Genomic DNA, 14,847 nt, shown 5'->3' on the forward strand with positions numbered 1-14,847 from the left:
CGATGACGGTGCAGTCAAGCAGCTTCTCTGCTGCATCATGGGCAACAGCAATCTGCCCGAAGATGCTGAAGGGTTTCACCACGCTTTGCATTGTGACATTTCTGCACTCCAGAAGTTTACAGTCGGCTTGAGCTGAGAACCGGATCTCCTGACAGACAGAACTATTGTTCCATTGTCGAAGATACAGGTGTGGCTCTTTGAAGGCAATAATCATGTATTCAAGTTCAGAGGGCACATTTTTATCAGAAATAAACGGCTGTAGGTATTGCGGTGGAGCTGTTGAGAAAACAAACAAGAAAAACAGCAATTGAGATGAGCCAATATTTTACGGAAACAAAGAGATGACATTTAAATTATGCACTCTTTGGTGACTGAATTCTTTATTTGCTGTATAATAAATGCAAAGATTCTCTTGAAGGCATTGTAATATATGAACTACTATGAACCTTCAATATTTGCAAACAAAACTGTCTTGTTCAATCAGCATGTCTCAAACATATTGTCCAAGGTTTACATTCACTATCACAGACAAAAATTTTATCACAGAAGACAACAAATAAAATGAGGAGGAGGTAACTATCTAAGGAAGAGTTTCATGAAATGCTCTGTATCTATCAACCAAATCTCAAAAACAAAAACACGACTCAAAGAGAGTTAGAAAAAGCAGGTTAAATTCCTTTTTTTTTTTTTTTTTTTTTGCTGAAAAGGCAAGATGCTTAACAGCAGCTGTGTTTCGTTTGAATCTGATTTTTTGAATCTGATTTGTTTTCCTTTTCCATTACACGTAGGTTGAAAACCTGAATCAAAATGTTCTAACTAGGAATGGTGTGATATAGACTTTTAGGCATAATTATTCATGTAACATTAGCAAATTTATAAAAGGCCACTTACAGTGTGTGGGAAAATTTAATCTTCCACCTTACCAACTTGTAAAATTGACAGTCCTTTCAATTACTGGAGAATTTGCCCATGTTTTGTAGAATGTATTCATGCTTTTGCAATCAGGTAATAACAAATACTTCTGGAATCTACCCATCATTAATGTAATGGCTCAGGACATAGAATAGGAACAGATGTATTTCCTTCAAAAAGATTCTAATTGGAGTAACAGTAAAACCTACAATTTTTGGTAACTTCCTTGAAAATTCTCATTAGGAAGCACGCAAAATCATGTCAGTTCAATACTACTGGCAATCTATACAACAGGGCCATATGATGGTTTAACATCATATGAAATAAGTAACGGGTACACCTGTTACATGAAGTCAACGTCAGAATAATCTTGCCAGTGTCATGAGGGGAAATGAATGCCCCTTCTAAAAATTGCCACACGGGTGGCAGTCAGTAGTGAGGGAGGTTTGGGTAGTGGAAGGGATTAGCAATCACAGTACTCTGAAACATCACTAATCCTGTAATTTACAGAATGAAAATCCATCCACGACTTTTTACTTCCTGAAAAGAAAATAAGTTCTCTGGGTAAAAATTGATGAATTGTGTCTTGAGAACACCCAAGAAAAACAGTATTAAGTGGATGTTATTCTGATGCTAAAGTAGAGAGTACCTGTGCCTAGTTGGTCAAGGTGATGACAAAGATGGAACTCCAGGTGGGCAAACTGGAAGGAGATGCAAAGAGATGGGACAAACCATGGAGTAAAACAGGAGTCGACTCTGGTACAGGCAGCTAGGGCTGTTGGAGTTACAAGTTGGTCACAAGTGCTTTGAGAACCAGATTCACTTGCAGAGCTGTGGGAAGTAAGTAATAAAAGAAGATCAATAACCTAGATTTCCCAGTACCATATATGTAAAATGTCTTTCTATAAGGGTTTCTAAAGCTAGCACTTGTAATCCTATAGTTAATATGTTATCATCAAATCTTCCGTATTTACTCACATAACCTATTTGTGCTTAAAAATTAATTTCATGCTGATTATTGTCTCTAAGTTATTATTTGAAAAATTTCAAAGGATTCCTCAAACTCCAGGTCATGTTGACCTACCTCCAACCCAATTTTCTTCCATCCACATTGCACATAATTTATGGACAACTTGGTCTTCATTAGTTTAAGACCAACACAATTTGGAGCATGACTCTGCTGTTCAAAAACCCACTACTGTCGGTGTCACCATAAATGTTTCACTTTGTTTTACTTCTTCAGATTGTCCATATCCATATTGCTATGGGTTAGTCAATATGCTCTATTGAACACCCACTAATTACTAGGAGCTATAAAATTATGACCATGTCCAGAAGAACAAGGGCCCGTGGACAATTATACTGCATGGGTCCTCTCTTCACTTTCCCATCCTCCTAACACCATTTTAAACAAGTAAAATCAGATTAAAAGGAATAGTGAATGCATCTGTAGGAGGGAAGAGTTTGTACATGCTGGCTTCTGGTGTGTGTGTGAAACATGCTGCTTAGCTGCCTTGCCTCAGGGCTAGCAGAGGCATGAGAACTGGGGATTGGGATGGGGCAGGGTACATTCTGGTAACTGTGGAACACTGAATAGATGCCGCCCCATTCTCTCTCATCCTCCTCCACCCTCTTCTTTCCAAACCAGACATTTGTTCTACAGCTATCATAGCCTGGCTTCCAAGTCCATGAGGAACCTAAAGGAGAAACACTGTGATTTACAGTATCCTAGGGAGAACTAGGAGAGGAAAACTAAGGAAATAAATCCTTGGTTTTCAAAGAACTCACTGTCAACTGGTGATATAAAATATGTAGACATTTAGAAACATTATCAAATAGAACAACCACCCAGGAACAGGAAAGTCAGAGTGCTGCCAGAGTAGAAACATGAGAGGAACTCAGAATGGCGTGAGGTGCATCATGTGAGATTCTCAGGGTGTGAATCTTCAGCTAAGTGTTGAAAGAGGTTGTGAAAATGAAAGCTAGGAGCATCCCAACACATTTACTGGGTATTTAACTTTAAGAGGTTTATAGTTACGTAGTGGTATTTACTGCAATGTAAGTAAATCTCCAGTGTCTACAAAGAAAACACAAACTCTGAGGCAGTTTGTTATTGATTAAATGCTATGTCCAAGAAATGCATCTAAGTATATTCTGAAACTTCTATAAATGGGCATACTAATCCAAACTGCCTTCTAGGAATTTATTTGTGGTGTTACAAATAACGGATTTCATTCACTAGGTAAAATTAAAACTTGTATTTAATCAGAAGGAGCAAAGTGTATTAGCTGTACATGTGTTTTACACATTTGAACTACTTTCAGAAGTTGTTAGAAATAAGGTATAATGTTAGTCAAAATATTATTAAAAATCCAGGCAAGTGTTCTATGAGATCAGTTTAAAAATAGTGAGTACACAATTTGAGGTGTTTATCTGAAATGCTCTTCTTGCCAACTACAATTTTTGATACTCTTGAGATTTTCCAAGATTTATTTTCCTATCTTGAGACTAGCAGATACTATATATAACATATTGAAAAAGGCTGCTAAAACATGAGTATGTGCTACAATTATTAACAAATTGATTAATTTTTTACTTTTTTCTAAATTGATATACACATAAATTTTTAAAGAGATAATTTTTTAGGCTTATATAGCAACTCCTAACATACTCAAGTAGTTAGTAATATTCCTTTAATCTTAAAATCCTGACTAAAATGGTTGCTGAGCTAATCTATATTTAAAAATTCAGACTTAAGGATGTGGAGAAACGGGAACCCTCTTGCACTGTTGGTGGGAATGCAAATTGGTGCAGCCGCTCTGGAAAGCAGTGTGGAGGTTCCTCAGAAAATTAAAAATAGACCTACCCTATGACCCAGCAATAGCACTGCTAGGAATTTATCCAAGGGATACAGGAGTACTGATGCATAGGGGCACTTGTACCCCAATGTTTATAGCAGCACTCTCAACAATAGCCAAATTATGGAAAGAGCCTAAATGTCCATCAACTGATGAATGGATAAAGAAATTGTGGTTTATATACACAATGGAATACTACGTGGCAATGAGAAAAAATGAAATATGGCCTTTTGTAGCAACGTGGATGGAACTGGAGAGTGTGATGCTAAGTGAAATAAGCCATACAGAGAAAGACAGATACCATATGGTTTCACTCTTATGTGGATCCTGAGAAACGTAACAGAAACCCATGGGGGAGGGGAAGGAAAAAAAAAAAAGAGGTTAGAGTGGGAGAGAGCCAAAGCATAAGAGACTCTTAAAAACTGAGAACAAACTGAGGGTTGATGGGGGGTGGGAGGGTGGTGGGTATTGAGGAGGGCACCTTTTGGGATGAGCACTGGGTGTTGTATGGAAACCAATTTGACAATAAATTTCATATATTAAAAAAAAAAATGAAATTTGGACACACAAAGGGATTCCAGAGATGTGTATACACTGAGAAAAGACCATGTGAGAACACAGCAAGAAGGTAGCCATCTATAAGTTAAGGAAAGAGTCCTCAGAAAAAAATAAACCTGCCAACACATGGATCTTAGACTTCTAGTCTCCAGAACTGTGAGAAAATAAATTTCTATCATTGAAGTCAAAAAAAAAATAAAAATAAAGTAATTTTTATTCCTCAAAAAAAATAAATAAATAAAAATTCAGACTTACTCAAAAATTGGAGTCATATCAAAATTAAAATTTCTTAAACAAAATTAACATGGTATACACAATCTGAATATACTTTACATGTATTTTGAATCAGTAAAATTATAGTTTTTCCACACTCAATTTGATCATTGTCATTACTATAAAAGTAACCTATGTATGTCTACCTCTTACACAAGGATTAAAAAGATCTCAACATTTGGGGTGCCTGGGTGACTCGGTTAAGTGTCTGACTTCAGCTCAGGTCATGATCTCACGATTCATGAGTTCAAGCTTCGCGTTGGACTCTGCTGACAGCTCAGAGCCTGGAGCCTGCTTTGAATTCTGTGACTCCCTCGCTCTCTGCCCCTCCCCCGCTCACTCTCGGTCTCTCAAAAAATAGATACACGTTAAAAAAATTAAAAAATAGATCTCAACAGTCATATATGAGAGTAATGACCCTCTTAGGGACATTAGGTGCAGCTGTATTTGTATAATTGCTTTAATTAGGTACAATGAACTTTGATCCAATTATCAAAAGGAAAAACATAATTTATGAGATGTGTAATCAGCAGAAATAGGAAAGTAAAACTGGCGATTCCTAGGAGTAACACCTCTCAAACAGGAATACACAGAACTCAAGATTCAGTAGTTAGTTGAAATATCTCTAAGATCCTAATGAAAACCCAACTTTTTAGAATAGTGGAAATATTCTAAAAAGTGGAAAGTATGGCAGGAGTTTTACATACCCACATCTTCATTTTAGCCAAAAGGTTACTTATCAACTGGAAGGGTAACTTATAGAGGGGTATCACTTTTTAAACAAGGAATATTTTAGTAAGTCTGTGTCCTGATTGATCCATACGCATTGCTCGGACCAAGGCACAGTCCTTAAAGATTCACCCCTGGATGCCATTCTGGGGTAAACCCCTAGAGCAGTGCAGGTACTCAACAATGATCTGACTCAACTGACGAAGGCTTGAGCTTTTCTCTGGATCCCTCTGTAGTAAGAAGAGTTTTATAATATAGCAAAATACAGCAGAGAGATTAAGCAGAGAATAACTGGGTGAGAGAACTTGTGAACATGCTTGCACTTCTATCATGGATATTACAACCTTGGACAAGTTATATCACCACCTGGCTAAATCTCAGTTTTTTTCATTTGTAAAATGGGTACAGTAATTGAATGACTGAGTATCAAAGGAGATCCTGCATACGAAATGTTCAGTATAATATTTAACACTCCTTAACAGAAAAAAAAATTCTATTTCTAGTTGGCAAACAGGGTACCATACTGGTTACTCAGTTTAACGTTAACTGTTGATGATTACTTTTAGCTCCCAAAAGGGGTCTCACAATATCACATTGACATTCATCTCAATGTGGCATGGTCTCCCAACGCTAGTTCACCTAAACTCTCTCCTGCCTCCTGCAAAATACTGCTCTGTCTATCCTGGGAGAGAGCTACATGGTTAAGAGAAGACAAGGGAAGGTGTGTGTGTCTCTGCATCAAGTTCTCTCTACCCCTTAGAATCATCATTTTTAAAATGTTTTAATTATAACTCAAGGTAAAAAATACACTTTTATTATACTCTAGTATACATATAAAATGGGCAGAGGGGGACAGGTAGGTTTATTAAAAATAAAAAATATATATAACATAAATATACTATTATATATTATAGAACAATATATATTATGAATATATTATAAATATACTATTATATATAACATATTGACTATTTTAACCAAGTATACAGTTTAGTGGAATTAAGTACATTTGCATTATTGTGCAATACCATTCTACTCTGTCTCTGTAAATTTGCTACTCTTGGTATCTCGCATATGTGAAATTATTCAATATTTTTCCTTTTCACACCAATATTTTTTGTTTTATTAAAAAAATTTAGGCTGCAACCTGTTAAATTGATCTCATGAGCCACTAAATGGGTTGTAATCCATGGCTTACAAAACAGGCTTAAACAGGCCCTCAGGTAAAGGACTCCTTTGTATCTGACATTAAAAAGAGAAAGAGAATCTTCCACAGTTCAGAGAATAAGCACCATGACATAGAGATTTCTGTGTCATGTTAATATCATCAGCCTAGGAACTTTAGGTGAACACTGAATACTATGGGGAATGTGTTAAGGGGAAAAGGATTACCTAGCAAAAGACCAACTCCCTGTTGTTATATAAAGTTCAATCACCAACTCAAAGGAAATAGTAAAAGGCTTCAAAAAGACACCTGGGGAAAAATACAAGCATCCCTTCTCCCCCGCCCCCCCCCCCCCCCCCCCAGGAGAGAAGGCTAAACATACGTCCTGCCTTACAAAGAATGTTTGGTTTACACCTAAATGGTTTATGAAAGTCAAAAGATGTTTTAAAATGGTACTCAACAAATTTAGGTATATCTAAAAGTGCATATCCAAGTAGCCAAATGGAAAGGAACAGAATCTGGAGGCCATGGTCATCTTCTGCCAGAGAAAGTTCAACTGGTGGAGAGGAAAGAAACAATCCAGAGACCTGATCATCACGATGCTCTTTCTCTAATTTCTTCACTGTCTATGCAACAATCAAAGCTTTGGAAAATGAAGAGCCTCTCCTCTTCAACAAACAAATAAACAAACAAACAACTGCTGATCATTGTCTCAAAGATTACCAAATATGAGGAGACTGTGGCCTCTTTTATGAGAAAAGTGGGAGTAGGAGAAAATATTTTGTTTCGGCACAACCAAAGATGAAAGTACTCCAAAAATCTCACCAGAGTTTCAATTTTCATTGCATGGAGAGAGAGCCACACACTCTTAAGCCACTTTTTTTCCTAAGCTGCCTTCTTCCATTAACCAGTATTTTGGGGGTGGGGATAAAAAAGTCCTGATAAGCAATATGCTTTCACATGTTCTAATGTTGTCAGAAAATGACCATGCAATATGTACAACAAACCACCAAAGACTTGGCACAGGTGAAGAGAGTTTAGCATTATCATCAAACAACTGGTAATAAAGTTAACTGGACATATATATCAAGATCTGCACAGTGATTACTGTGCTACATGATAATTACCTGTAATTTGTGTGACTTGACATAGTCACATACTTCTGGAATTAGTTATTGGAGTGAAGGTAAGAGGGGGAAACAAATTAGACAGCTGTTCTGGTCCATCAGAAGACATCTAATTGATTCCAAACCCAGGGAACATAGCAGAGTGGTCCAAAGCCTGAGAACTGGGCCCACCATTCTGCTTCCCTTTTTTTCCTTCGAGGGCCAGTCACTTGGGTAAGAAACTGTAAATTCCAAGTACAGTGTGTAGTTACTGGCTACTTTGTTTGTTCTCGAGATCCACTTTCTACACCATTCCTCATCCTCTTCTCTGCCACTGGACTCTATCAACAAGCTGCTTTGTCCTCTGGCTTGTTCTTTGGTTCAGCCGGCAGGAGGTGTCCATAGGAGATTAGAAGGAGAGAGGAGAGTGGGCTGAGGCAGGTATTTCCCTTTATCCTTCAGGCCTAAGGATGGGATGGTTCCCCAGGATTTCTAGCCCCAGGATGTTGTACCATCGCTTAATCCTGCCCACAGTTTTGATGTTACTCTACTTCAAATGCTACCTTTGGAAAAGCATAATCATTACCAGTCATTCATTTTCATATGATCAAGCAAACCACTAGTTAAAAAGGTGGTGGGATATAATTATTACAAATCCACAGGCAATGAATTAAAGAGAATCTACCTGTATGGGACAAACAGACAAAGGCTTAAGAGACTGGCTCTTTGGTCTCCAGTCCTTTGTAATGAAGGCTACCTGACACCCTTTGGACTGGTTAGCTCCATTCATTTCTTAAGGCCTCAACTCAGAAATCAGTTTGTCAAGGCCAAATACCTAGTTGGTGACGAATCCAGGACTTAATCCAGGTCTTCTAACTTGGACTTCTCTATTAAATAGTGCTTCCATTTGCATACATACAGGGAAGCTCATTACCACTGAGCTGCCCTGCACTGCTGTAACCTTATGCCAATTGTAGACAAGATTCTCTTTGCTTTGCTTTTCTTTTTTCTTTTTTTTTTTCCTAACGTTAAGCTTCATGGGACTTATTTTTATAAACTTTCTTCCTGGAATGTACAACAATCTGATGAATATCCTTCTCAAACCACTGAGAATATTAAGATAATCTCAATCATAAAAGCATCAGGTTTTTGTCCAGTTCTAAATTTCTCATGACAGAATATGCTGGAGCTAACTGTAACAGTTTTCTTTCTACATGAAATGTTAACATATTATTATAGCACTAATGTTTTCTTTGTAGAAATTGGATAAAATATATTTACTGTTCCTTTTGAAAAGTGTCTTAGTAGGGTCTGATTATGTGGACTTTCAAACCAACTCTTTAAATTTAATTTCATTAATATCAAATTCTATCTGAAAAATGGTTAATGTCAAACAAAGCAAGATCAGTTGTGAAATATTAGGTAACTTGAAAAATCCCAGGTGAGGACAAAAGATCTGTGATTACACTGTCAAAAGCTTGGTGAAAAATTGCCTGAATTTGATTGTCTGCATAAATTTCCATTCCCTAAAGGTTCCACATTTCTGTAGTGTTAAGCCTACCACAAAAGTAATTTTTATAAATGTTTCAGATTCAGGGGAATTAACCTTGTCTGAAGTGCTTCTTTCAATGCTGAAAATGCATTCTTTCATGATTAGAATCAAGAAATGATTTCTACTTTGATACTACTAATGAAACTCAGATTAAAAAAAACACAATTTCATTACTTATAGCTTTATTTTCTGAGATTTCCTGGTTTCTGATTAGGTAACCTATAGCTTAGAATAGGCAATCTTCTTATCCATTTGCTAACTCTTCACAGGATGGGTGTTCTTTTCATTGCTACATTATGCATATAGGTAAAATTAAGATCCCACTCCTTTAACATCTTTTTACTAGTTGTAATTACTAGGTAATAGAAAAGTAACTATTCTTAAAAAGCCCAAATGACCTAGAAATAGAATATATAAAGTATAAAACATTATTACTAAGCACACAAAGTAATTGAAGTAAGACTACTATTACAATGTTAACATTTTAACTATTAAAATTCACATGTTAACTATTAAAATGATAACAGAGGTTATCAGTGTGATACGATTATGATTACATGTGGTGGAATTTTCTTTATTTCCAAAATGCTCTTCAATGAACATGTATCATTATTTAATAAAAAAAAGAGAAAGCATTCACAACTATTTATATAAAATAGGAATCAGAATACAATATGATGTGCTATAATTATCACCTTGTAAAGGCATACATTAATGGGCAAAAATAAAGGTAACAAAAAAGAGAAAACAGTTGCTTTGCAGGGTGTAATGAATGGTGGATATTTTTTCTCTGTGTTAGTGTCAGAATGTTGTTTGGGGGGTGGGGGAAGGAGGGATTATATAAAAGGAGTAAGATAATGTTAAAGCCAACTCATCAGGAGAATTGGAAGGTAGGACACTGAAAGTGATGGACAGCAAGATGGGCCAAGGCCCACAGTGCACATACTATCATATGACCCAAGAAAACTGTTCCACTGATTGTGATTTAGTATCTTTTTCTCATCTTTTATGGGAGCATGAACAGAAAGGCTTAATTAACAGGGATATGTAAACTGGAAGAAGTGCTGAAGCTTAGGTTACTGAGGGAGACAATTCAATTTATCTAATCTTTCTCCTAATGCCCCAGGGTTATCATTACACACATGGTTTACTGTGTCATTAAGAGTCTGCTGAAGAATTAGTGGCTCTTTCCTTTATATTTTTTGGTTCAGGATGACTAGACTTTTTTTTTTTTTTTTTTTGGTAGTTTGTTTTCTGCACCTTTTGTTTTGTTTTTGTATTTAAGGAACAGGTTCTTAGTGAGGGCTCCCAAGGCCATATTTTGAATACAACTTAGGATTGTTAGTACACAGACTCTGAGATATCAGTTTCTATCTTAATTCCTAGTTCTCATCTGTAGTTCACACAGTGGCTTGACAGCCAAGATACTGCCCAGCGAGGGGTCATTAGAGAAGTTGACTTGATGATTGTTTCCTAGTAGAGTGTCACTATTTCATCTTTCACTGAGTTACCTTTGGTCATCAGCACCATTTTGACTGCTGTTCAAGACAATTCTCCAAAGATCCGAGGATACCAATTTCTTCTGGTCATTCATAAGACTGATATCCGGCAACTGCAGTTCACAAACTTTGCTTTCAGACAGACTGAATTCTTGAAATGCAACAAAAACCTTCTGGAGTTCATCCCAGTATTCCAAACTACAAGGAATCTATATTAAAAGAGAGAAGATTTTAGAAGTTGCAAATAGAAATTATGATACAGCTCTGTATTTATTGAAATGCAAAGTAAACCATAAAAGTTAGAACAATGAGACTTTTATAAAGGGATAAGGTTGTAAAAAGACAGTAGTTTAGAGTTTCTTTTCATAGTTATATTCACCTTGTATATCTACTTTTTTTAAAAGTATATTTATTTTGAGCGAGTGAGCACATGAGTGGAGGAGAACAGAGAGCGGGGAGAGAATCCCAAGTAGATTCCATGCTCAGCACAGAGCCCAACAGAGGGCTTGATCTCACATACCGTGAGATCATGACCTGACCTGAAATCAAAAGTCGGATGCTTAAGCGAATGAGCCACCCAGGCGCCACACGTACTTTATTTTAAAAGACCCATTCAAGAATATGTGAAAACAGCCAAGAAAGATTTTAAATAAAAGAGAAACAATGAGGAACAAATTCTACCAGATGTTAAGTATATTATAAAGCTATAGTAATTAAAAGATAAGGTTTGATAGTAACGTACAAACAGATTAGAAGAAACAGAACAAAAAACAGTATAAGATAAGTACAGATAAATTTTAGTATGTAAGGAAGATACCATTTCAAACAAGGAGGGGAAAGACAAGAAATTAGATTGCAAGAACTGTCTAGCTATTTTTGTAAAACCAAACTGGGTCCCTGCATCATTCCTACATGAAAGTAGATTCCAAAAGGATCAAAATGTTAAAGGCAAACTGAAAGCATAGGAGAAAAAAAATCAGTTAATATCTTTATCATAATAGAACAGCTTTCTTTTTATAGGTATGGCATGAAACCTATGGAAGAAAATCCCCCCATGAAACAACAGTGGATAAAATCAAATTAAAAAAAAAAAAGCAAATTAGGATAAGATAGGTGATATTCAATGACAGATCTAGGAATAATTGTTGTGAGAGCAGAGAATGCTTACAAATCAATGAAAAAATGATAAATAACTATATAGAAAAATAAGAAAGGGAAGATGTTGGAAAAGGCAATTAGCCATGGGCCCTGACCTTCCTTGTATGTTGCTTCTGGGTATGTAGAGGATACAAGGCTCTGAAAGCTGTTAACTGGGGCTAGTTCTCAGGTTGTGTTCACAGAGAGTGACTCTGAGGGATGAGGTAAAGTCTCTCTTTAGGACAAAGAGCAGACTTGCTCTAAAAGTGGTGGATTCAACAAGCTCCACGTCCCTGTTCCTCGGCTCTCCCACATACCTACAGCATGCAAACCATCCCCCTGAGGGCCCTTGTGCATTGCCCTTGTGGGACCTGGGGCAAAATACAAATGTGATGCTCAAATTGCTTGCTGTATCCCGAGCAATAATGTTGTTTGTTTCTAACCCACGAGTTTCAGGTCTTCTGCCAGCAGCCATGAAACACTAATAGGCTAATTTATTAGCCTGCATACAGTAAAATCCTAGACTCTGACAGTAATTAGTACACAGAAAAAGAAAAAATAATTGGCTACTAAATATGAAAAGATAGCCAACTTCAGGGGCACCTGGGTGGCTCAGTCGGTTAAGCATCCAATTCCTGATTTAGACTCATATCATGATCTCATGGTTGTGGGATGGAGCCCCACATTGGGCTCTGCACTGGGCATGTTGCCTGCCTTGGATTCTTTCTTTCTTTCTCTTTCTCTCTCCCTCCCTCCCTCCTTCTGCCTCTCCCCTTCTTGTGCTCAACCAAAAAATAAAAAAATAAAAAGAGATAGCTGGTGGCTCAAATGGTTAAGCATCCGACTTCAGCTCAGGTCATGATCTCGCAGTTCGTGAGTTCAAGCCCCACGTCGGGCTCTGTGCTGACAGCTTAGAGCCTGGAGCCTGCTTCGGATTCTGTGTCTCTTTCTCTTTCTGGCCCTTCCCCAATCTTGCTGTCTCTGTCTCTTTCAAAATAAATAAATAAACTTAAAAAAAAAGAGAGACAGTCAACTTCCCTAATATTTACATTCAAATTCAAATTAATAATGTAATATTTTTAGTTTATTACTCTGGCAGTTTTAAAAAACCGACAGTTCCAATTTCTGTACAGATGTGGGAATAAGCATTTTCACCCACTATTTTTGACTGGTAATTTAGCAAGATCTATTAAATCCTTGGAAGTATATGTCTAAGAATTTGTTTACAGGGATTCCAATACAAGTGTGTATTTATTTCAGCACTTGGGTGTATTAGTAAGAAATTGGAAACAACTCAAATATCCATCAATAGGGGATTAGTTAAATATACTGTGCAGAGCTACAGAATGGATTACTATACAACAATTACAATGAATAAGGAATATTTATATCTACTAACACAAAAGACATTCAAGATATATTACTAAATTTAAAAAAAGCTTTAAAATGGAACATGTAGGTTAATCCCATTTGTCTTAAAAAAAAAAAAAGGACTGGGCTCAGATGTGTCTCCCCTTTTAGAAGCATTTTCTCTTCTAAGGCAGCTGATTGCTGTATCTTTTGTGCCACTTCTATGTCTAATACACTCCTCTATCATAAAACTAATTACACTTTGCAATTCTCCATTTACACATTTGTCTCCTTTAGCTGACTCTGAGATCCTTGAGGTAAAAATGACACATTATTTAAAAAACTATTCCTAGCATCTAAACACCCTTTTTGGGACATAAGAGGATCTTAACAAAAGCTTCTCAAATGAAGAGATATCTCTTTAACCTTTCATTTCTAAATAAGTGATTCTTAATTTTTCAATGGGAGTTATTTACCTCCACCCATAACAAAGTTTCTTTTCTTTAAAGAGAGACTTGAACATTTGTGTATGGAGAGATGCTAAATGGGAAAAAGGGGAACAAAATGGATATGCAAAAGAGGCTAACAGTGTAACGAAATAGAGGTGTATGTTCTGGTTAATGCTGAAGTAACACATTCACACTAATCCAGTTTTCCCCACCATTTCTTGAAATTGTCTCCCTTCTTGCTTTCCATGACATACTTTTTTCTAACTTTCCCCTCTCTGGGTCTTTTGTTTCAATATTCTCTCTCAGCCTGAAATACCCATACACTCCCCGTTTCTCATTGTCTCATGTTTAAATCCTTCTCATCTATCAGGGTCCAAATGAAATACCACTTTTCTTTGAGCCTTTTCACCTCCCCAGGTGGAAAAATGCTCTCCTTTTTCTGGACTCCAATAGTATTTTTAAAAAGGGAATCTGTTTCATAGCTCTTATCACTGTATACCTCACATTATAGTTATTTCTATACATGACATCTTCCCTGGTAGGCACATTCCTTGAGGGAATAATTTCCATTTGGCTAAGCTCTAGATGTTCACAGCACTTGGCAAAGTGTACACAGTGAATGTTCAAAAAGAAAAAAAAGCTGCTGAATGAATGAATGAATAATTCATGAATGAATGAATGTATATACATACACTAGGTGATTCAGCCCACCTCTGGCACCTTAAAAATTCTCCACAAAGAAGTATAGAAGATGAAAGCATGGACTTTGGAGTCAGACCTAATGGGATTCACTTCCTAGCTCTATTACTTATGAGTTCTTGGGCAAATTAATTTCTCTAACATTAGTTTCCTTATTTCTAAAAAAGAGATAATAACAGAACTATCTCATGAACTGTGAGATTTAAAGGAGACAAAGCATCTCATATAATACCACATAGTAAAAGCTCAAAAAATGTTAGCTATGAATTATTTATCCTTCTCATGCTCAAAGAACAGTTCTAAAGCTTGAGTATTATTGCCAGAATCAGCTAGGTTGTGATTAAGGGTCTTACATGCTAGATTTCTTAACAATGGGTTGGGCTTGTGAGAAGAAAATAATAAACCTTGAACCTGGATATAAAGGAATACTGTAATCATAGTTCAATGCAGTCATCTGCTATATATCTATTAGAATGTGGCCCTCCATGTTGGCTGTGACTTGAGAGATAAAGGAACATCTCATTGCTTATCTCCTCTCTGGACTGCCACTGACTGCCAAT

At 36.6% G+C, this 14,847-nt stretch overlaps 1 protein-coding gene across 2 annotated transcripts in view; it reads right to left on the bottom strand.

Annotated features, from left to right (window-relative positions):
- Window positions 1–14,847, bottom strand: part of VPS13B (vacuolar protein sorting 13 homolog B) — an 805,502-nt gene that overhangs the window by 91,914 nt on the left and 698,741 nt on the right. For both annotated transcript variants that reach the window (XM_049633567.1, XM_049633568.1), the window contains exons 40-42: window positions 10,665–10,861; window positions 1,562–1,743; window positions 1–276 (exon numbers count right to left, since the gene is read on the bottom strand). The exon at window positions 1–276 is cut by the window's left edge and continues 62 nt beyond it. In XM_049633567.1, coding sequence (XP_049489524.1) covers window positions 1–276; window positions 1,562–1,743; window positions 10,665–10,861 — 655 coding nt within the window. The remainder of the gene's footprint in view (window positions 277–1,561; window positions 1,744–10,664; window positions 10,862–14,847) is intronic.

The sequence above is a fragment of the Panthera uncia genome, chromosome F2, assembly GCF_023721935.1.
Source record: "Panthera uncia isolate 11264 chromosome F2, Puncia_PCG_1.0, whole genome shotgun sequence".
Taxonomy (NCBI): domain Eukaryota; kingdom Metazoa; phylum Chordata; class Mammalia; order Carnivora; family Felidae; genus Panthera; species Panthera uncia.